General features: G+C 47.2%; 2 protein-coding genes across 3 annotated transcripts in view; one reads left to right on the forward strand and one right to left on the reverse strand.

The window, feature by feature from the left end:
- Nucleotides 1-7,022, forward strand: part of CASQ2 (calsequestrin 2) — a 32,123-nt gene extending 25,101 nt beyond the window's left edge. The window contains exons 8-11 of the mRNA XM_010213744.2: nt 1,812-1,866; nt 3,084-3,184; nt 3,581-3,655; nt 6,819-7,022. Of these exons, the coding sequence (XP_010212046.2) occupies nt 1,812-1,866; nt 3,084-3,184; nt 3,581-3,655; nt 6,819-7,022 (435 nt within the window). The remainder of the gene's footprint in view (nt 1-1,811; nt 1,867-3,083; nt 3,185-3,580; nt 3,656-6,818) is intronic.
- A 15,716-nt stretch (nt 7,023-22,738) lies between these two features.
- VANGL1 (VANGL planar cell polarity protein 1) overlaps nt 22,739-23,341 on the reverse strand; it is a 37,898-nt gene continuing 37,295 nt past the window's right edge. For both annotated transcript variants that reach the window (XM_088527270.1, XM_088527271.1), the window contains one exon: nt 22,739-23,031. In XM_088527270.1, coding sequence (XP_088383396.1) covers nt 22,771-23,031 — 261 coding nt within the window. In that variant the 3' untranslated portion in view covers nt 22,739-22,770. The remainder of the gene's footprint in view (nt 23,032-23,341) is intronic.

The raw sequence follows: 23,341 nt of genomic DNA on the forward strand, positions 1-23,341 counted from the left end.
AATTTGGAACATATCACACAAGGCTCTCCTGGTTTGCAAGTGTGGGGGAAGAGGGGAAAGGTGAAAATTAAAGGCGAGTCATGTATTGCAAATTATTCCTTCACTGCAAATGAGCATGATGTTAACAGCAGGTCAGGGAAATTCAAGTGCCAGCAGAATGCTGAAAAACAATCTGAACAGGTGCTTTAAGGAAGTTAAAAGATGATTCAGTCACTCCTCCAGAAAGCTCAGTACAAGATTTTTAATAGCAGTCAGTTGCCTCCTTGCATAACATGAGATGCTGTGGCACACAGAAGCACCAAAAACCTTGGGAATCTTTAATACAACTGAATCAGGAGTTAAGAGTCTCCTGGGCGTGATAGCATTCTCATTTTATTTTGAAATGTATTTTGATGTAGAAGATGATTTCCAAAATCCATTGAAAACCCGGGAAGTTTTTTCATGGGCTTCAGAGGGACCAAAATTTCACACACGTAGTGCTTTTGATTTCATACTGAATATATTCTAAAATAACCTCAGGAAAAGTGTGAATTATGAATGATGGAGTGTTTGCTTAACGAACACCTTGGGAATACAGTGATCGTCCCGTTGAGATCAAGAGATTCTTACATACAACTGACAGCAGGTTTGATTCTATTCCCACTGCAAATTGAGACTATCACTAGTGACATCACTGGAGTTACTCCAGTTTAAGCACTGCACTGGGGGTCTGAACCTAGCCCAGCTTTGGCATTTTCCTGTCTGACAATGCTGCCAGCAAATATGGAGAAGAAAGTGAAACTATAGATTTTGCCATCTGTAAGTGGTCTGACTCCTGCAGTAAATTTGCCTTGAATACCCCGGGAAATGTATTCCCAAAGACACCAGCAAAGGCCCAGCATCCACTGTTGTTTCTAAAGATAATGTTTTCCACTTAATCTTTTAGCTTTTTTTTTTTTTTTCTCTTTTCAGTTTTTGATGGTGGCTTTGTTACCTCTGGGCTCAGAAGGGAAAAGAAATTAGCATTTAGATGGGAATTTTTCTCTTGCGTTACAACCAATTGAAATGGAAACAGGGACCAGCAGTCGACAAGGAACGTGAAGCTGTTCTGTGGGATAATTCTGTGATGACATTCATAGCAGGCAGATGATAAACGGTCTGGCAGATCCACTGGCCTTTGCCAGTATCATTACCCAAGCCTACTGTCACGTGGCTCATGGGGAAAAGCAGTCCACCGCCTTTGAGCAACCAGGCTGTCATTTCTTCCCTGTGCACATTCGAGCCCCATGGCATTTGCACAGAGACATCCTCCCCCAGTCACTGCCCACAGAGACCTCAGCCTGGACCAGACCTTTCACCTGCCAAAGACTCTCAAGCAGGCCAGCTTGCCTGTGGTGCTATGAGAAAACCATCTTCCCTGACCCTAAAGGAATGTGTTTGAGGTCTGAATGGAGTAGGAGGTATTTGTCTCCCCATGAACGCCCCCTCTTGGTATCTGTAAATGACCTGGGAATAGGTGGCCTCGAGCCATGGTGGGTGAGCCCATATGTGGCCTCCTTCAGAAACAACCTTTTGCCCAGCCACACTCTGAGAAGCTCCATCTCCCTTGTTGCTACAGTGTCCACCTTGGTTTTAGCTGTAGGACTTCAACAATGCCCCCCAAACTGCCCTACTCAGCACCTGCTACCTCCAGAGCTCAGTCCCACCTCAGCTTTTTCTCAGTCTTTCAGTGGGACTCCAGACTGTACAGTTCTCCCAAAGGTATCCCACTTCGACAGGTCTCCAGCAACAGCTGAGCCCCTGTCCTCTCTTAATGGTGTTATTGCTTGCAGGAGGATGACTTGGATGGAATCCACATTGTGGCCTTTGCTGAGGAAGATGACCCAGGTAAGAGACCGTTTTCCTCCCTGGCATGACCCCGCTACTCAAGGGAAACGCAGCCTCATGGGCTTTTTTTTGCATCAGCGGGATCATTGCATGTGGGTCCCCTTTGCAGCCCCCCAGCCTTCCCATCTTGTCCCTGCTCTGTCGGCTTTGCTCCTCCACGGGCGAGTGACCTCCCTCATGAGTGTGTCCCTCATGCTCCCACAGGCATCTCAGCCTCCGCTGCTGGCTCTGCCCTGTCTCCTGCCAGGGTCCTTGCCTTTCCCACAGGAAGGCCGTTGGGCTGGTAGGGCAGCCACAAGGAAGCCTCCCTAAGAAGGAAGGCTGCCTGCTGCCTTTCGTCTCAGCCTTTTCCTGAGCAAATCCAGTCCGGCAGCTGGGAGCCTGTCGGACCAGCCAGGCCGCTCCGGCTCCTGACAGGAACCCCACGCCCCGGACGGGAAGGGGAAGCCGACGCCTGCCAGGACAAGGAGCCAGGCTGCTCAGGAGAGTTTGCATTAGGCACTGGCATGGACTGAACTGTCGGCTTGGGATTTAAATTGATCACCAACTGAATTAAAAAAAAAAACTTTTCCCCTTTCCAGCCCACCCTGGCACCAGGAAGTAATTCATCATGGGCTTGCGTTTCCTTAGCAGCTTTGTGCACCAGCCCTAGCTGCTGCTGAAACAGTGCCTGGCTGCAGTGCAGACCTTTGGTCTATTCAGCATGGCAGCTTATACGTTTTATGGCACAGAGTGAAGAAGCAGGGGCTGAGCGCCGACATTTGCTCCCCAACTCTGTGGCCGCCCTGCTGTGTGGCTTGGGAAGTGTGTCCTTGGGGCTGGACTTGTCACATGCACTTGGAAAAGCTGCGAGCAACAGTTCCTGAAAGGCAATGGAAACGGTGCTGCTAAATCCTGCCCAGCACATGGAAAAGCTTCGGCCTCTCAGGGATTCCTTTCTTGTCTTGATGAAAGAAAATACTGACATTGTTCCACTCCATAGAAGGATTATGAGACTTAATCCATGTGTAACTAATTTCAGTACCCTGGGAAGGTGCTAGAAATTAAAAGCATCATGATCAGAAGAAAAAGAGTTGGGAGGCTGCATTTTCTGTTATAGAAAAGAGAATTATAAACAATTCTTGTTTTCATGGGGGATGAGGGATGTTGAAAAACCCAGGAGTGTAAATCCGATGTGTTTTTAGCAGAGGGAAGTAGCAGTTCATTTATCATTTCAGATGGCTTTGAGTTCCTGGAAATCCTGAAGCAGGTTGCCAGGGATAACACGGATAATCCTGACTTGAGCATTGTGTGGATTGACCCCGATGACTTCCCTTTGGTGAGTGGCAGAGGATCTTTTCCTTTCTTGGGTTTGTATGCGATGTATGTGCTGGTCAAAGCACCAGCATTGCCCCAAAGTGTTCACAGAATATGAAGGAAGGGAAAATGGGTCTCAGGAGGTCAAACAGAGGGCTGTTCATTCAGGGTCTGCCTCCCAGTCACATTTTCCACCCCAGTACTGGAGAAAGAGGGTGATCTCCTACACAGCTGCCTTGGAGCCATCCTAATTGTACAGCATTTAACTCCCATGTGCGATGCAGCCCAAGTTTCAAGTCTAACTCTCTTCTCCAGATTTAATCAATATGCAGTCCCTTCACCACAGTCCAGCTGGCTGAATTAATATTAAGAGGTTTTGCAGACATCTTTGCCTGAGCTTTATTTCTCATTATTGCAGCTGATCACTTACTGGGAGAAGACTTTCAAGATCGACCTTTTCAGACCGCAGATTGGGGTGGTGAACGTCACAGACGTGAGTAGCACAAGCCCAGCAAAAAAACAGTGATCATGAGATGAGGGTGCTAGAAAGAACGGGATCTAAGATAGAAAGCAAGTCCACCGAGGTCAATAGGATTTTTACCGTTAAGTTCAAATATACCAGGCTTTTTCCTCAGGGGGCAGTATCAAGACCTCACCATTCCCATGTGCAAGTGGGCTTTTAACACCTCCAACTTCAGGCAGGTTTCAGGGCTTCAGTCTGAGCACGTTTGTGCAGCTGAGTTGCACACAGACCTCTTCTGCCTAGGACCATATTGGCCCTGTGGTCTGAACTTCAAGATTTTTTCCTGTTTTCCTTTTCAAGGCCTCACATTCACTCATCATGCTCTTTTGTGCCTCGCAAGAAGGGTCTGCTCTGACTGCAGCCTGGCTGGGCTGGAGGGGGAAAAGTGCTTGTGCGTGGGTAGCGGGGCTTGCATTTAGGAAAGGAAAAGCCGAGAAGGAGGAAGATGGTTTTGCAGCAGAAGCAGAGTGGCACAGCTTGAGTGTAGGAGTGAAAGATGGTGCCCAACAGATGACAGGGAGCAACTGCACACATTAAAAAAAAAAATAACTAATACATGATAGGAAGACAGCATCAACTCAAAACAGAAGGATTGTCCTGGGGCAAAGAGAAGAATTAAAGGATCTCCTAAACTTTCATCCCATTGAACTACGGCTGCCAGTTTCTTTGTACAAGCTGTACCTTCCTTCAGCCTGAACCTGAGGATCTTTCCTTGCCACATAAAAGCTTATTTGGATATGCCCAGGGACCAGAAGACCTTGTGCAGGACTGGTGAGGGGGTCCAAGGCTCATCAGTTCATGGGAGCCTTCTCCATTGGGAAGGCTTGCGGACATGATCCAGCCTGTAGCCAGCCCTTCAGGCCACCCAGGGGACTGGTCAGGGACTCTGACCCCCTCAGCAGCACTAACTGAGGGTCCCACCTTCCCATGCCCGTAAAAAATCCAGCTACAAATGATGTCTGGCTGTGGGGAGAAGTGGGAACAAGGGAGAGGGATGTCTCCATGCACCCTTTCATAGAGCCCACCTGTGCAAACACGGCCAGGAGCCCATCTCTGCCCCAACACCACCCAAAACACATCCCTCTGCTCAGCCTCTGAGCTGCCAAGCAGGCGCCTCTGAGTTGGGTTGCTGCAACACTACGGAAAATGCAGCTCATCCCCCCGAAACCCCATGTGCTTTGCTGCAGAGAGGCCAAAAAAAGGGAAGCATTTCTCCTCCTTCTGACAGTAACTGTCAAGCTGATCAGAGCACACTTAACACATGCTCCAGCCTGGCTTGTTTATTGCTTTAGCTTATTTTTAATCATGAAATGCTGGATGCTTTAAATCTGGATAGGGAGAGTGTCTCTGGAACCAGAATTGTCTCCATCACAGAAGTATTTTTAATTTGGAATTTGGGGTAGTGACTTCTTCGTGTTTGAAATGTCACTGATACAGAGGCAGCTAATTCATTAGAAGAGATAATTTCATTAGAAATGAGCAGAAAGGGACTTGGGAGAGCTGGGGTAACCAGCAGGGGCTGGGTGCTGGTCCACCAACCTTTCTGTATCACCTGGAGCAATCCATGTCCTCACTCCTATACAGAGGAAGGGAGAGATTCCTGCCCACCCCACTTGAGTGCAAAGAAAGGGAGGTGCAAAGGTCAGCTCAGGAGTTACAGAGTAGGTGCAGAGCTGGTTGGTGTTTTATATGTAATAGACCTGTATCCATCAGACCGCTGGATAGATACCTAGGGACTGTGGACTGAGCACGTTAGTCTTGTTAACAGAATTGTTAAAAGAGACCGAAAGGAAGGACAAGTTAACACGCACCACTTAAAGTAATATGAGAGTGGAATGGAAAAGCCAGAAAGAGCCCAAATTTTCTAGCTTGTTGCGCTCATTACTAGCCCTTTGTACCTCTCTTCATTGTATTTACTGTAACTGGCCATGCTTAAACTCACGTCAGAGTTATGTTAAATAGCTATGAATGGAAATTCATGGAAGGCAAATTGAAAATAGTAAGAAAATCATATATGGAGATACTAAGCAGGAACATATGCTGTACTATACAACAACCACTAAGAGATTTGTAAAAACTCATGGATTATCTAGATTTGATATAGTAAATGTTTCAGGTTGCTGATTATAATATTTGCAGTTTTTCTTTCATCCCTCTTTCTTAGGCTGTTTTCTTTCCTCAAGAGAGAGATTTAAGAAAGTTGTAAGTTGACTGGTGGTACCTAAAACAAACACTGAGCTTATTTCATTATTTCAGTGTTACATCACTGAATTTGGCTGAGGCAGACAGGTACAAAGTGGGGTTTATACAACGGAGTACAAATAACACTCCTGTTGGCCTCAGTGGACATAACCTCTGCGACCCTGTCACTTCTCTAAAAATCTGCCAATGCAAACACTACTGAGCTCCCAGGGCCTCCCACTGGCCCATCACATCGCAGGGACTCAGCACTAGTGCCATGATGCATTATAAATACTGCCACTTAATTCACACAGTATCTTTTCTATGTGCAATTCCTATGTGCAATTCCTATGTGCAGTCCTATTCCCCTTATTCAAGAGAGTCGTGTTTTTTTTTGCCACAAAGAGTTTGCCATCAGCACAGGATCATTTGCATGGAGAAAGCTTCTTTCAAGTGAAGAATCCACTGTTACATAGAGAGGCCACAGCATCATCCCTAGGCAAAGCTGATGTTCAAAGACGCAGGAGGAAAGAGATGCTGATAGTAGGGTGAGCAGGTCCAAAAGGACAGACCCCAGAAGGGCTATGGAGTGAAAGAGGAAAAGGCTGTGGACTGGGACTATGCAGGGAGAGCCTCTTTACGTAGATTTGGGGTCAGCAAGACTGGCCAAACAGGGTGAGGAAAATGCAGCGTGTGCTCAAGCAGCAGGAGGTAGACAGCATCACACACTCCTGTAGAAACCCATAAACCAGTCCTGCTCAGAAATACTTCAGAAGTAAGTGATGAAGCAGCAAGTAGGTAGCAAGATGTTTTAGCTGATCCTGTCCCCTAGCCAGCACCATCCCTGCATCCCACGCATGGTCCAAGCTTCCCCCCCTGCAACAGCAGTTAGCCCAATCTCTGGTTCATGGCTCTGAGGGTAGCTAATCCCCTCTGTCACCTGTCCTTGCAGGCTGACAGTATCTGGATGGAGATCAGAGATGACGATGACCTGCCCACAGCTGAGGAGCTGGAGGACTGGATAGAGGATGTGCTTTCTGGGAAGATAAATACCGAAGATGACGACGACGACGACGATGACAACGATGACGACGATGATGACAATGATGACGATGATGACGATGACAACGATGATGATGATGATGACGATGATTAGCTTTGATTGTGTACAGTTTGACTTGTGGGCACTGAGAGGCCTCCGCTGCAGCAGGTTGCTCCATCCAAAGACCTGTGCTTGAGTTTCAGCAAGCACCTGCCTGCTCCTCCTACCCCCTCTGCCCCGCTCCCCCTGCCCTTGCCAGGAGTCCCCACACCCTGAGTCTCAGTGGTGCTGAGTGGCCAGGACTCCCCCTGTAGTGCGTGGTGCCTGCAGGTACCCAGCACCACTGTAAACCATGCTTCCTTCATGCAGACAATAGGAATTTGCAGGGAATACCGCCCCCCACCCCCAAATCTCCCCAAAGTGGGAGGAAAAGTGCCTGCCCACTCACTGCCAGAAAACCAGGTTGAGCCAATTTATATTATCCATGCTCATCAGCTCAACAAATCTCGTTGGCAGAAAAGGTCACTGTAAAGTTTAGTCCTTTTTATTAAACAAAATATGCTTTGCAGCCACCCTGCCAAGATCACTGAATCCTCCTGAAAATTACTCTATGAGAGGCCATAGCTACTCATTAACATGCTATAAGTAGAAAAAAAGGTTTGGGCGGGGAGGAAGTCTTTACAGACACTAGTTAATTTTTCAGCTGTTCCATATAACAATGTTCTTATCTGGCAAAGCAGTGCAAAACCAAACTCCACAGTTCCTGTCTGACTCAATGCTTTCTGAAAGCTCAGGCAAATGATAGGGTTAGTGGAGCTGGTCTGATAAGGGTTCATTGCAGCTTGAAAGTTCCTGAACTGCTCTAAAGGCTGATCCAGATTCAAGCCCAGATTCTTGAGGCTGAAGGTCACAGTGCTGAAGTGACCTGCTGATTCTTAACCCCCAAGTTTCAAGAAGCAGCAGACCAGATCACAGCCCAATTCTAAACATCTGCATCCAAATCTGGGTTGGGCCTACCTTCTTTGTCAGGTGAACCTCATCTGAATTAAAGGTTGTGCACTGACAGCATGAGAAGTCAAAGAGAAAATGTGAGAGTGCATACCCTTGCTGCCAGAAACATTCACAAGGGCCTGCCTGAAGCCATCCTATTCCCCATGACCTTCCAGCTTTAGCTGACTTTTAACCCAAATCTCAAATGGCATCTTTTCCCATGACCAAAGACATTAGGAGAGAACACATCCATCCAACCATATTAGACATTGGATATTGTGAGTCGGGCAATGAGCAGTGAAAGGATTCAAGCTGTTTGGCTTTTAAGTATTCAACCACAAAATTACTCCCGGCTTGGAGACTCTCATGCCCCATGGTAGCCTGTGAGAAGCCCCTTTTGACTGTAGACTGAAAAGGAGCTCAGGGCGTCAGTCTGCAGTCAAAAGGGTCACTCACAATGCAAAGGGTCAGCAACTCGGTCCTGGCGAATGCAGCCCCATCCATGTGCAGGTCACTTCAACAGTGTTGGGTCCCCGTGCTTTCCCATGCCTGCAGATTCCAATTGTCTTGGCTTATTAGGTTTGACAATAGTGCAATGAATGGAGAGTTTGGAGATAGTTTTATCTCTATAAATACATCTAGAAATACCTTTTCTGGTTGTTCAAATTGTTAGCATAGGTAACATATTTGTCTTCTTTTTCTAGAGACGAGGAACATAATTTTATTCTTTCTTACCCTGGCTTGTGTCAGAAATAACAAGTGATGATGTTAGTGGAATTAATAGTGCAAGGGACAGGAAAATCAAAGCTTATTGTATGAATGTGAATCAACCTGATGAGAAACAAGGTTTACACACCATATATTTCCTCTATTGGATGAATTGCAAAGCAAAGTTTTATAGGTTTTTTTTTTTTTTTTTGGTTCCTATTGATCAGTCTCTTTGTCTCTCTCTATGTACAATAACTGAAATATAAATTTAAGACTACTGAACTACAAAAAGGCTAAAGTATTGATATGCTTCTACTTGTGCCATGTCCCCTTGGTGGAAAGTGGCAATATGAACAGCATACAGGCACCTCTATTCACACAAATGAATACTGTGTCATAAAGGGCTGCTATATGGTGTATGGCAATAGAGCATGAGAGCGTCTCTTTGAATATTGAAACCTTAACCAGCACTTTCCAGGACATCAAAGCCCCCAGGTCAATCTTTTATATATTTTCCCTTTCATGGGCAATATGCATCTTCAGGCCCTTCTATGCATCTTTGTTTATGATGCATAAACACTGTATGGAAGACTTGAACAAAGTGTGTTTGGGGAGACTGTCTACTGTCTGAGACTTCGCTCTGGGATTAGGAACACTTGGCCCCCATCAGAGGTGCCATGGATGGAATAGGTGTTCATCAGAGGACCCCACTGAGATTTTCAGGAGGCTCAAGATGGAGCACGCTCTCAGCTTGGTGGTCCTCTCCTTTCCTTCAAACAGCCCTCTCTCCTGGTTGGAGGGATATATGGGACATTCTGCCCTTTCAGCCATTTCCTCCTTGTGGAAGGCTCTCTGGCTCTGAGAGGGAGTGAGGACTCGAGAGACCTTGTGGAGAGGCTCAAAGCCTCATCTGTGCACATGGGTAAGGAGCGAGAACTGGCAAAAATCGCAGTTTAGTAGTCTCTTGCCTGTGGTTAAGGAATAGTGCTTGTGTTACATACCCGAGAAAACTACCTGTTTAACTTTACCCTGGGGCTATTCCCAGGAGTAAAACATGTAAGATTTCACCCTGCATAAGATGATTTTTTTGGCATCCTGCATAGTCCCTGGAGGTCAAGACCAGTCATTTCCAAGGCCCATGAACTTCTATAAAAATAAAGAATAAATTAATAAAGCTCTACTGTCTTTCCTAGTGGAAAATCTGGACATCTCAAAGTTTGGGTAAATTCTGCATTGCTCCCCTTCTGCTCTGGATGCCCATTTACCCTGATATACCTCTCCCTAGGTGCCCCGAGAGACATAATTGGCTAGCCCCGCTCACAAGCAGAACAGATAGACCCTGTAAGTGGCACGACAGCTTTGTCCAAGTGCACAGGTGTTTCATAAACACAAATGTATTTCAGTGCACCAAGTGACAGAGATCTAGAGGAAAAAATATTAGTGCGGTCATGATTAGGCTAATACAGAGGCTCACTGAATCTGAGCTCCTGCTGTGGCTGATGGGCTTGGTGTTAGTGATTTGTAGAAAGTTTCTCTTGAGTTAAGAGCTAATCCCATGGCTTCCAGTCCTCCATGGCACCAGTGCAGCCCTTTAAGGACTCCCCTTTTCTCTCTTCCGTCATTTCCCTATTAGTTTCCTCCAGCTCTCTTTGTCCATGGATGAGGTATTTTTATCTCTACTATTAATTTACAATCGTTTACTGATAAAGCTAAAAATGCCCAGTCTTGCTAACTTTTTTTTTTTTTAAATGTTACAATCTCTCAGTACATGACCAAAGAGATACCAAAGGAGTCTAGAGCTGTGACTTACACAGACACCGTATTGCTCCGTACAGACACTGGTGGACCTTAGTCTCTTTGGTGTTATCTTTGATGTACCTTGGTGCTCTGGCAGTTACTGGTGGGAAATGGTGCTTTTCCACTTACAGTCTGAGCCCAGCCTTAGTTGACTGTATGAAGTGTGGAATCACAAGTCGTAGGACAGGAACTGAGATTCCCTCCCACCTGTTCCCAGAGAAAAGGTTCTTCTGCTCTTGGTCTTGGGGGCCAAGGTGGGAGCTAGGAGGATCCTGGACTCTCCTGGGTTTCTGTGCCACAAAACAGGTACAATGCAGGACAGCAATGGCTCCAGGGTTTCAAACTGCAGTGAAAGGCACTGACCACCCGAAACAGCAAAGTCAGCCTGCCATTTATTCACTTAGAGGGTGAAAGGTCTGCAACTTCATATGAGGAACCAGCAAAATAACTTTCCGTTTTAAAGAGTGTGCATGTGTGGGGAGTGCTGAACGTTTTTGCAGGCCAAGTTTGTTATTGCTTTCCCTGTTTCATTTTTTTTTTCTCCAAAGTGTTAATTAAGAATTCATACTAAAGTGGTTCTTAACACAAATACATAAAAACAAGGAATCATGTTTTGCCCTCATCCAGCTAAGACTGCTTCAGACTCATAATGAAGTAGCCAAAAATCTAGTGTTATCAGCCCCACCAAGAGCGTGAGGACCCCTCTCCCAAGTGGTCCCCCCCAGGTTGCCCTGACCCTTCCAGGTAAGAGCAGACATAAAAGAGGCTGCTCCCATTCTCTCTTCTCCCTCAGTTATTCCAGTTGAAATAAGACGATCAAATAATTTTAAGCTGTCACTCCACTCCTTAGTTACTCAAATTTTATCCTTTCATCACTCCCAGGCTAAACCAGACACAAACTACTAACCCAGAAAGCAAGGGGAAGGGTACCCTACCAAGAAACACATAACTTCCAGGTGAGTTTTACAGCTATTGTATAGAAACAGGAAGGAGAAAGCTTTTGCCTTTGCAGCTGACCCACAGAGATCATTGGAGATGCTCTGTGAAGAAGGGAGAAGCTGCTTTGAGCTAGTGCCAACTCTTTTGAGAAACAGCTCCAGAAGGAGACACATCTGTAAATCACACATTTACTTCCTATTTTGGGGCTCAGCAGTTTTCCTGGTATTTATGGGAATAGGGGGTGGTGAGACTCAACCGTGGTGTCCTCATATACAGCAGGGAGAGAAATGGCCATTTAGTGACACCAGAGATCTCAGTGATTTTCCACCCCAGATTGGAGCTGCTCAGCCCAATGCCAATGAACACACAACACCAAGGATACTGGCTGGCTGTCCACACACCATGCCTAAGACCATGATTCATCACAAGACAAAACATAAAGTGTTGCATTTTACTGTGAAAGAACTCATTAATCAGGAATGTATCACTTCCCTACCACTGATCAATCCCCCTGCAGTCCTGTGAAAACAGATCAGAATTGTGTTTGGATTCTTCTCTGCCCCAGCAAAGCTTTGGCTGCTGGTGCAAGCCCAATCTGCGGCATTTGCACGTGGATAGATCTCAGGGGTGTGAAGGGTGAGAATGGGGCAACAAGCACCAAGGTCCTCGAGAGTCAAAGCATACTGCTTCCTGGCATGGTGTATGGCTACCTTCATATCCCAGTATGCCTACGCTGTGCAGTGCAAGGCTAATCTGCTACAAACTGGACACAATTTTTGAGCAAGAAGGTTAATCAAGCTCAGTTACAAAGCTGTTCCAATAGCTTGGACCATATCCAAGACCCAACTGGGTATCTCTGTGCAGTGCTCGAGTGTGCCACAGCATCCTCCACCTTTGCCCCCTTTTCCTACATCTTGTTTCACCAATATCTGGGCAAAGCCAGCCTTGAACAGCACTGTCAGGGGCATTTGGCAGAAGAGCTCTAGCAGCAACATGGAGCACACGGCAGGGGCAGAGCCAGCACTTTTGGCCCAGCTCTCTTCCAGCAGGATGTTCCCTGCCAGGTTTAAAAGGTGATAAATGCTAAAAAAAGCTACGGAGCTTCCTTGCAGCTTGAAGACTCACATCGTGTCAGATTGCAAGCAGCTTTGGGGATGGAAGCAAAGATCCTTCCGGTGCCCTTTTCTGCTCCCGCCTCATGGCCTTGCTCACCTAAACCTCTGTAAAGAAGGACACTACCCACTACCAGAGCAGTTAATGAACTTATGGTTTGGTCCCCCATGCTACAGAGAACAAGAAGAAAACATAACTTTTTCAATTTCTTTTTTCTTTCTGTCCCTCCCTGACCCCTCCTGTTCTTTTTTAGCAGTTCCCCAAATTTTTTGCTCACTCTGTTTTTACCTTGTCCAGCTTCCTCTTCTCCTCAATCTGCCACCCAGCACATGGTGCCAAATCTCTCAAGGACAAGGCTCTCTCTTGTCGCACCTCCTTGAGCACATTCCCCAGTGCAAACACCCAGCCCCTGTCTGGGACACGGCCCAAAGAGGACTCCAGCCTTGTCTGCGCCTCCAAGGGACTTTTGCAGCTCTCCCGCTGCAATGCTGGGACCCACAGCTTCTTCTCTCTGCCCCAAGAAGGAGCAATATTTCCTTGCTAGAGAAAGGCACAACTCACTTTGCCCCGTTGTGAAATTCTTATTCAAACCAGGAGAAATGCAGCACAAATCCGGCCCAAAGGAGACTGTGCAGTAAGAGCTAGAGGCCTCTCCCCTCTCCCATGTAAACTCCCAGGAAGGTTGTTCCCACTACAGGCTGGGCTCTGGGGGAAAAAACTGGATTTTTGAGGAGGCATCTTTTCCCGCTGCCCCAGAATCCAAATGAGGAATATTGCCTTTCCACCAAGCCCTGTCTGAACGTCTAGGCTTGGTTATTTAGGCCACCGTTATGGAAAGAGAACAGTAACTCCCAGTGTCCCTGGCAATTTCATTAAGCTGCGTAGCACAAGACAAATAGCATCACTTCGTGCACATGCAATATGCCAAGAGGGTTAAACAAAGCGACTGTGGCTGGAGAGGTTATCTCATACTTGAACAGCAATAGGAAAGCTAACTGCCTTCCAGGAAAGGCCAGTTGCTCTAACCGAGTCCTTCTTCAGCCATAGGTGGCAAGTGACTTAAATTGCCATGGGCTGCCTGCTTTGGTAACACCTCATGCTTTGTTTTTTGAGTCAGGTCCCTCCCTTGGCAACAAAGTTAGAAATAAAACAATGTTCAACCACAGAGCGGGCCTGAAATTCACCTGTTATATTTCTGCTTTAAAACTGAATCCAAAATGTCAACATCCAGGCCTGGTTAGTGACAAAGAGCAAGAGTTATTGAATGACAAAAAAAAAAAAAAAGTATGAAGAATATTTTAGTTTGCAAAATGGAATCACTGGAAGTATTTTCAAAGCTTCTCATAATCTACTTACTGAATTACTAAACCAATTTCTCCCAATCACTTACAAAGTAAAAACATAACGAAGTATAGGAAACTGGTATTATCAGTACTTAATGATGAGTTTAACCGAACAGGAGCTGTTTACAGATCTGTTTGCTTTGCATCTATGGGCCTGGGATATAACCCACTTCTCACTCCCTCTTTTAAAGTGCACCTACCTGCATCTGACCTGCAATGAAGACAGCTCCAAGCAGCTAAACAGCTTAGACTTTCTCTTAAAACTTCTAGAGAGCTTGAATCAAATGATTTTACCAAGTACTCACTTTTCCCCATGAGCCCATTTTTCATTCATGCCATTTTTTTCAAGTAGAAAGACCAGCACTGCAGTCAAAGTGCTTGTAAGTCTTAGCCTGGCCTTCGGATATTTTGCAGTTTAGAAAGTAGCTTCATGCCGAGAGCAATCTATGACACCTTTATTTTTTTTTTTAAAGAAAAAAAAACTCTTTGTACCTTTGCGTTTCTAAGAATGCTGTAGCTAAGGATGGTCCATTTCTGAAAGGGAATTTGATGGTGATGATCTTTTTCTCAGCTTTGCGTCTTTCTTCATATTTTGCTCTCATGGGCAGGCTGGCAGTGGGGTCGTCACAGGACAGTTCTTGGCTTCCCAGGCTACTTATGTTACTAGAGATCAAACTGGAGCAAACCCCAAGCCCTGCACAAAACTGAGTTTCTCTACCAGATCCATCTCCCAAATTTGGGGAAAGGGAATATCAGCTCAGGGCTTTGCAGTTAGCTGGCAAATCTGTAGCAGGCCACATGTTGATCATGCATCACTGTAATAACAGTGTCCAGACAACTCACATTTCAAGTACACTCTGGAAGCAGGCAGGGAGATGAGGATAACTGGAAAATTGCTCTCTTCCTCTCCAAATTTCACTATCAACACGCCAACATGCCAGTATGAACCAACCCATGCACTCACAGCAGGGCTCTAGAACCGATTGCAGCGCCTCAAAACAAGTCATTGCCTATGAACAAGATTGCTGTGGTTATGCGCGGGCAGTCACTGCACCAAACTACCCCTACAAACTTGGGCAAACATGCTATGTTCACTACTCCCTCTTCTCTCAGCACTTACTGGCTTGGTGGCACGTGGATGCACACGTGAAAAGGGAGCGGATGCCCCTGCACCAGTAGATTATCTGTCAGTACAGGAAAGGACCGTAACCCAAGCCTATCACCTTCCCCGTCCAAGATAAACTCAGAAGCGGCGCTGAAAGACAAATCAAAGTGCTCAGCTTGGACAACTCCCAATGTGTCTTCCCTTCCCGCATGCTGCTGTGAGGCACCACGTCCTGCTGAGAGATCCGATTCCCCTTGCACCCACCCCACCTGCCCAGGAACCAGGGCTCCCTGGCTTCCTGCCTGCTGCTCCCTTGAAAACCTCGAGGTCAATCACCCCCCACATCTCCTGCACATCCAGATCTGGGCTGGGGCAGCAAAGCCAATAAACAGCACTAGTAGAAAGGTCATTTGAGGAGTTTGTAGCTGGGCTCACCTCCACAGCTAGATGTTTCATCAAGCTACTAGCTTAACCAACATTATTATGTGGTGAGGCATTGCTACTTGACGCTGAAAGGCTTTGGTGCTACACCTTGACAACATGCAGTCTCTTTGCCCTATACCTCCCTCACCAAATTCTCCTAAGCTGATATTTTTTAACCCTCCATAACTGTGGCCAACAGATCTTATGTATTGAGCCACACTTCAGTCGTCAGCCCAACTCAGCATCAAATAATCTGCTTCAGCTGCTCTCTCCATCCTGCATCAGGGCAGCCCCCTAGTCTGGTGCCTTTACAGATGGGGAAGGCATTACAGAAGAGGCTCCTTCTTCCCCCCTGCCCCTGCTCTGATTCCTCCCTCAGAGGTAAGACACTTGCTTCTTGCTCAGCCTGATGAGTTCCTCCAAGCATTAGCTACCACTCCAAGGCTCCTTTCTCGTTTTGTCAGAGGCCTTTGTCAGTAACATTCAGTTACGCTCCAACGTTGTACTGGCGGCTCTCTCACGCCCCTAAGACCCTTACACCTTTAGTGAAAGTTTTGGCCAGGCCAAAAGAGCACCCTCAGCTCCTATTTTTGCTGAGCTACATGCCACAATTCCTTCATGTTGTAGATACCCAAGCCCTAAGCAAGGGAACTGGTCCCTCCAGCAAAACCTGTTCCTTCCACCAGCGAAGCGAAGCCATGGCAAACAGCAGCAGGGTTCAGGCATTGATTTGGCATCAGCATTAAGCCACACATTAAACAAAGCATGCCAAACTTGAATGGAAAGGCAAAACTCAGGGCTGAGAGCCTACGATGGAATGGAGGCTGTTGCTGCTAAATTCCTGGTCCTTGCACCTTGCTGCGACAAACGTGCTGCTGGCTCCTGCCCTGTCTTTACCAGCAGGGCTTCAGTGCCGTGGAGCTGGGTCCTCTGCGGGGCTGGAGGGGACAGGCAGTGGCTGCACTCCCACCTCAGGCCCTGGAGAGTGGCAGCAGTGCCGGTCCCCTCCCCTCTGCACTGCAGGAGCTGCAAACCGAGCAGGAGAGCAGCAGCAGGGTCAGGGATACAGATCAAGAGGAGAGGGATCAAGGCAGGGCAGGAGGCAGGACTGTGCACACCCCCGTCCCACCCTTCCTGCTTCCTCCCGGCCTTCACTTCAGCCCAAACAGATTCACCTCCCAAGCTCAGCATCAGCTGCTGGGACGTTGTTCTCCATTGGTGTTTATGCACCAACTGCTTATCACACAGATCGCCCCGCTGTATTTTCCACCACGTGGCAGCATCCTGTGGATTTTTCCAGCACTCCAGGGCATGGAGACTAGGGTTGACCATGGGAGGATATAGGCTTTTCAGGACAGAGCTGTGAGCTGAGGTAGAGGTAGCCCCATGAAAAGGGCACGAGGTCCTCAGGAGCAGGTACCAAAGACGACACAGGGCACATTGCCCCTGAGGCTTCCCCAGGTGCCTCCGTCCTCAGTGGCAGACATGGAGCAGGCCCACACGGCGGCTCTGAGACACCACAGTCTTTCAAAGCTCTACCTCTTCAGTTCCAGAGGCTGGGCGGGCGGAAAGCAGCAGCCATTTTTGCATCACAAACACTGTAAGTTGTCTTAACAGGAGACAGGCCCCAAAACACAGCAACTTTTCCTCATCTTGCCACTCCTCCTCTTCTCCTCCTACCCCCTGAAACAAATCCAAATAAGGAGCTCGGCAATGAAACCCGCACTTCATAATTTGTGTGCAAACCATGAGGGAAGACAGGAGGTAGAAAAACCTGTTCCAGCTCCGGTCCTGTCTCCCCACACCCTCACCAGCTGTATTTGCTCCCCATCACTCGCTATTTCAGGTGTTCAAAGCAGTCCCCTGCCAGCCTTGCTTTAAGGGTGATAAATAAGTTTTCATTTTAGGGAGGCAGGGCAGATCATAAAGGGCTACAAGGAAGGTGCCAGAGTTGGCCTCAAAAAGGTTAAACCGCATGTTTGTAGGGCCCCTCCCAGCCACAGATGAGAAATGCTCAGAGGCCAGAAAAGCACTTTCTTGGGTCAGAAAGGATAAGAGGAAAGAGAGGGACAAGAGGATTTCTGGTTTCACTTTATTCCCAGAATTTTACTGTACAAAATATGCAAAGTGTAAAATGGTTTTATGTTTCAGTTTAAAAACAACAAAACCCCATCCAGCTATAACTTAAGAGAACCCAGCTTGGGACAGAACAATTTACTAGGCTAGACACACAGTGCATTAATGTCACAGACACCAAGAATTTGCTTACTTAAGATCACGATTAGAAAAGAACAGAAAGGCCGTGTACCATTGCAGCTAAAGGCGCGTGTGCAGAGAGAAAAAGAAACGCTGGTTAATGTCCATTCATTAGAAAAATCTTGGCAAAACCCATCCTACTATACATACTTGGTGTAGAAAAAAGTATTAACACAGTGATCAGAAAAGGGTGCAGGAGGGGGGTTTGCTCTGGTCCCCTTCCCCAAGACATGGTAACGCTGGATTAAAGAAACAGGCACAGGAGAGTGCAAGGTCGTTCACAGTTACATCCATGCAGCCGCAGCATCCACGGCTGGTAAAAGGTGTCCAAGCCGCATCCAAGGGAGGGATTCCCTCCTCGGCATCGGGGCTGGCTGCCTGCTGCTCACGGGGCTTCATGGGGTTACGGGAATGAAAACAGTCTTGTGAGGGGAGGCAGAGAGGCGAGCAGTACCAGATGTGCCACAGGTGCTGTGGGGACCTCGCTCCAGGGTAACCCACAGGGTCAGAAACAACAACTTTTGGTCCTAATGTGAGGCACAGCCTGAAGGCAAAAGGATGCATATCCCTGGAGTATCCGGGGACCAGCATAGCCCTGTCAAGAGACCACCAGCCACAAAGGAATTTTGTTTAGTTTCATAAAGAGCCTGATCCCAAGAGTGCTTCTTTCTTAATACCATTTAAACACCAATCATCAAGTCTGGCTTCAGGCCTTATACACACATAATGCAAATACCCATAAGGGAAAGCACATACACACAAGCTGAATTATCAGGAAACAGACATCTGTGCTCACTGTTCCTGAGCAGCTCTCACATGGCAGGGTACAACTCCTAAGTACAACCAAATAGTAGAGCCTGGGAATAGACTACAGCACTTTTTTTTTTTCCTCCCCCTGAAAGACAGGAACATTTTTGTTTTATCTTTAAAAAAGGCAGATTTGCAAGCTTTTGTAAGCGAGATGGAATTGGCTTAAATGCGTTTCCATGCTAAGCAAGGTGCAGGTCTTTCAAGTTTCTTCAGTAGCAGGTGTTGTAACAAGCACATCTCAAATGACTTTAGAAGATACTTATGGGCAGACAGTTTCTAGAAACTGCTTTGCTCAGGTTTTTGGATTCCTGGAAACAGCCAATTACCTAGACATTGTGTTACAATCCTCATCCTAAACTTTTTTTTTTTTTTAAGGGTCTCCCAAAATTGTGTCTTATCAAGAGCTGACATCCAGCTCCAACCAGCAGCCTCAGCACCTCTCATCCCACCTGCTACTTGTTCTTTCTCACTGGAGAACGTAAAAATCACACAGCAACAGGAGGATGGAAGCAGGAGTTGCGGTGACTGAAGCTGTTGGGCTAGGGGCTGCCTAGTGGCTGTGTTAACCCTCTCCCAGGCCTGTCTGGGGAACTGGCAATATACTAGGGATCTAGTATCTACCCCTAGCCTCCCAGAAGCTGCAGGAAATCCTCATTTTCCACTCTTTGTCAAAAAAAAAAAAAAAAAAAAAAAAAAGTCAGCTGTTGTGAAAATCCACAGCCATTTCCATCTGCCCTGAAAAAAAGCTGAAAAATCTTTGTTGCTTCTGGCTTTAGTAGAGCAAAGTTTTGAACTGTTCTGTGCAGCCACAGGAAAAACAGCCAAGTAGAAGAGATGAGCAGGGCAATCCCACCCCTTGCTGGCACCTGCACCTGAGCACACAGTTCAGCAAGAGATGCCCAGATGCTGCTGGGCATCCCTCTTCTGAGGGAGATGCTGTCAACCTCTCTTTGAACAGGGCTTTTGTCTAATCCATGCTGTTTCTAAAGGCCGGTTCCCAGTGAGGCACAAGCATACAGGTAGGGAGCAGTGTGTGTGAGGAGACAAGACAGGCTAGAAGAGGTATTTGCAGGGAAGCAGCCTGTGCTTGGCTGGCAAACCTTACAGGTCTTATTTACGTGCGGCGCTTGGCAAGCTTTGCAGGAGGACTGCAGGATTTAGATCAGAGCTTCGTTCCCTGTGACTCGGTTCTTACTCATGAGCTGGCTATAAACAAAGCTAAACAAGCTGGTCTGCTCTTGTTGTTCACTGTTTTTTTGTGAAGAGTCTGAATTCCTGTAGCACCTTCCACCTTTTAATCTCAAAGCACTTCACAAAAAGTGAGTTTAGCCTCACAACACCCCAATGAGGTAGGTATAATCATGGTCCCCTTGTCTTGCACTGGGGTGTGAAAAAAGCCCCAAAACAAAAGGAGACCCAGGGAAATAAAATGACATAACAAAAAAACATCCAAGAGACCCAATTTCACTCTGTTCTCACCGCTAAATAGGCTGCTTCTCTTTCCAGTCTCAGGAAAGACCGAATAAAGTAAACAAGCTGTTTCAGAGGTGAAGATCTCTCCTTCAGCTGTTGCAAAGCATTCACCCTAATGCGGGGAAGAGCATTTCATTTAAGAACCGGTCCCTGTTGACAGTGGCCTTTTCAGTGAAGGCAGAAGCAGCACTTTGACCTGCAGCACAGCGATTAAGAAGCAGATCCAGAATGAGCACACGCTGCTTCCATCTGGTTGTCCACGTTTAAGGATTTAATGCAATTAAAGACTAAGTTGTGTTTCCTGAGCAGACAGTTTCAGACAATCCATCCCTACCTCCCCGAAGGGGAAGAGGGGAAAGGAAAGGGGCAGGAAATCCTGGGAAAGGCTTTACCAAGGTGCCTGAAACAAGGTGCTCTCACACTCACGACACACCCAAGCCCCTGGCAAGGTGCTTCTTGTTCTGGCTTCTCGCAGATGAGCCAGTTCAGCCACAGGCAGCAGCCTGAACACAGGCATAAGTGCTCCAGAGTCTCCCAGGCTCTCCCATCCTTGCTGGCTATGCACACCAGGAAAGCCCAATACGTACAGCTTTATGAGATCTAAGTTTGAGATACTATAAGCCCTCTCCACTTTTTAAAAGATAGGATATAAAACAATCTGGTATTTTTTAAATTAAAATACTGCAAAGGCCACACTTAATAATTAAAAAAAAAAATCCCATACATACTAACAGGAAGTCTGACCTAGAAAAAATTCCAAACAGTTAAGTTTACAGCAGTGAAATTCTACCCACTTCCCACCCTGCAAGGGACACAGGTCTGATCCTGAATCCCACTGCATACAATCCGCGTAGTTTCTTCACAACCCTTTTTTGCATGTCACGCTGAGAGGACTGGATCCCAGTAAACATCATGCATTCAGAAGAAGGCATCCATCGGCAGGAGGAGTTCAGGATGCTGTAGATGACTTGTAGCTGGGGAACCACCGCTTTGGACATTCACTCATCAGGGTGCTCAGACGGCAGGTAGCTCCCTTGATTCTTGCAGGACTATCCATAGGTGGTATTGGACATACACTGCCTTCTCAGCCATTCCTGGGCCAGGGGAGGCCGAAGAGGACAGCAGGGGCTATCACAGTCACCCCATCAAAAGAAGATGCACCCTTATACTGAAAGGCACACATTTACACACCTCATGAACATGGGCTCTCTGTGGTAAGACACATCTGCAGGGAAGGACAGATAACTCCTGCTACATATAGGAATTGCATGGTAAAAGCCCGAGCAGAACAAATTGAGCTTTTCCATTCACACGCGTGGATCCATCAGCACAGAGGCACAGGACCCCAGGAGAGCTCTAGCAGGAGATCAGGTCACCGCTGGGCTCAGCACTGGCGCAGGAGCCGCACGGCGCCCCACGCCAGCATTCAGAAGTCAGTACATTGATTTAGGCTCGCCTTTAAAAAGCAAACCTTTCAAAACCCCACGACAAACAAAAGTGTCGGATGCAAAAGGCGCACTAAAGGGCAAAGGCCTTGAAAACAAAATTGCAATTTTAAGAGCTAAGCATCTCTCTCACAAAAGCAGAGAGATAGGAGGTTTCTGTCACCGAGCACTGAGGAGCAACTCCCATGGGAGAGAAAGGCCAAGGAAGGCAGGGAGATCTTCAACATTCAGATACAGTTTGGTATTTCTTTAGCTTACGCTGCAAAGGCGTACGGTGGGGAAGCACGCGCCGTTCAGAGTGAGCGAGCGCACGCAGCAGAGGGCAGCCCTTGGCCTGCTCCGCTCCCACGCAAGGGAACCGCTTTCACCCTTCTCCCCTCCTGCCCCGCAAGAAGCAAAGGTGCATTCCTGCGCGCGCTGCCCTTCTCAGGCACGGGGAGGGCCCGTGATTTATCTAGCAAGGAGCTGGCTACATATCGACCCTGTCCCAGAGCAACCACGCAGCGCCTGCAGGTGCAAAAGGGAGGAGTAAAGGCAGACCCCGAGGGCACAGGGGCTGGAGAAACACGTTTGGAAAGCCCAGAGGAAGGGCACAGGAATGGGGAGCTTTGGGAGTGTCCAACAGAGAAGGGGAGCAAGCGTTAGAGATGAAACAGCGGTGAGAACAAGGGAGCTGTTCATGCAAAATAAAGACATTTCTAAAGACTAACAAGCACTGGTTAAAAAAATAATTTAAAAAAAGAACAGCTGCAAGATGGGCTGATCCAGTGCAAGACAAGCTGTTTGTCAACAGGCAGCAAAACCACCCCACTGTGTTCATTCAGGTCCAGTGCTAATACAAGAGGGGACAAGGAGAAGGGGAACGAGAAAAAACAAACAAATCCCCTTCAGCCTCAAGGCTACATGGTTTGCAGAGATTTCCCTCTCACACGTACCCTTTGAAATCCCTCTTCTTCCCGAGTGAAAAAGCAGTGCACATTCCCTCGGTACCATGCAGACTGCCACGCCAGAGAGGAGCGCAACGCGTTCTCCCAGCAGCTACAGGTAGCGAGAGCAGGGCCACGAAAGTGCATGCACACACACACACACACACACACAGAGCAAGGCAGTGTTCCAACAAAAACACAGACATTGCAATTTTGAAGAAAAAAAAAAAAAGAGAGAGAGAAAATGAGATTTACAGTATGCCAAGGGAAAAAAAAAGAGAGCAAAAAGAACTGTTCTGTCTCCAAAGTTGAGCTAACTGAGCCAAGTCACCCTGTCGCCTCTTAAGATACTCCTTCCTAGACAAGATATCCCAAATCCCCCCCACCCTGCCCCCCTTCCAAATAAAGTGCAGATGGTCAAATATTACTGGTCCATCATCTGCCAGTTTCAGTCAGCCAGTTGGGGAAATTAAACTGAAAAGCACAATATTGAAAAAAAAAAAAAATCCCCAAAAAACCCACCCTCAAAACCCTTTAAACTGAAGTCTCGGACTGTAAGCGAAGGACGAATTTATGAGATTTAGGGTCTATGAACTCTTCTGAGAGTTTGATGAAGGGGATTTTCTTCACATTAACAACAAGGCTGAAGTCCAAGCACTTGAGGACAAAAACAATTCCATCTTGCAACCCGCTTGTGACCGCTTCCTCGCTAACGAGCGTCCACTGCTTGGAAAACCAGCGATCCCTGTCGTACTGGAGGGTTGGGCCTGGGCTGAGGTAACGCTCCAGGAATGCCTGGTGAGAGAAGGAACACGTTAAATAATGCCTGGGGAACAGCAGCCCCATGACTCTGAATGCCTCGATGCTCTCTTTCAATTGGCGAGTTACAACTATGTGAGCACTGGTGGGCCAGGCTTGAAATCATTTCAGCTCCTGTGATTCAGGAGGTGCCCTTTCCCCCTTTCCTCCCCAATATTTCAGACCCGAAGACCAAGCACATCAATAGCTAGAGGTCCTATTTTGCTCCATCCCAGCCAAGTTGGACAAGCCACAGCCCTGACTTTCACCTTCAGCACTGCCCTCCAAGCAGGACTTTGAAAACAGC

The sequence above is a fragment of the Tinamus guttatus genome, unplaced genomic scaffold, assembly GCF_059628265.1.
Source record: "Tinamus guttatus ecotype Peru unplaced genomic scaffold, ASM5962826v1 Tinamus_guttatus_pri_ptg000272l, whole genome shotgun sequence".
In the NCBI taxonomy this organism is placed as follows: domain Eukaryota; kingdom Metazoa; phylum Chordata; class Aves; order Tinamiformes; family Tinamidae; genus Tinamus; species Tinamus guttatus.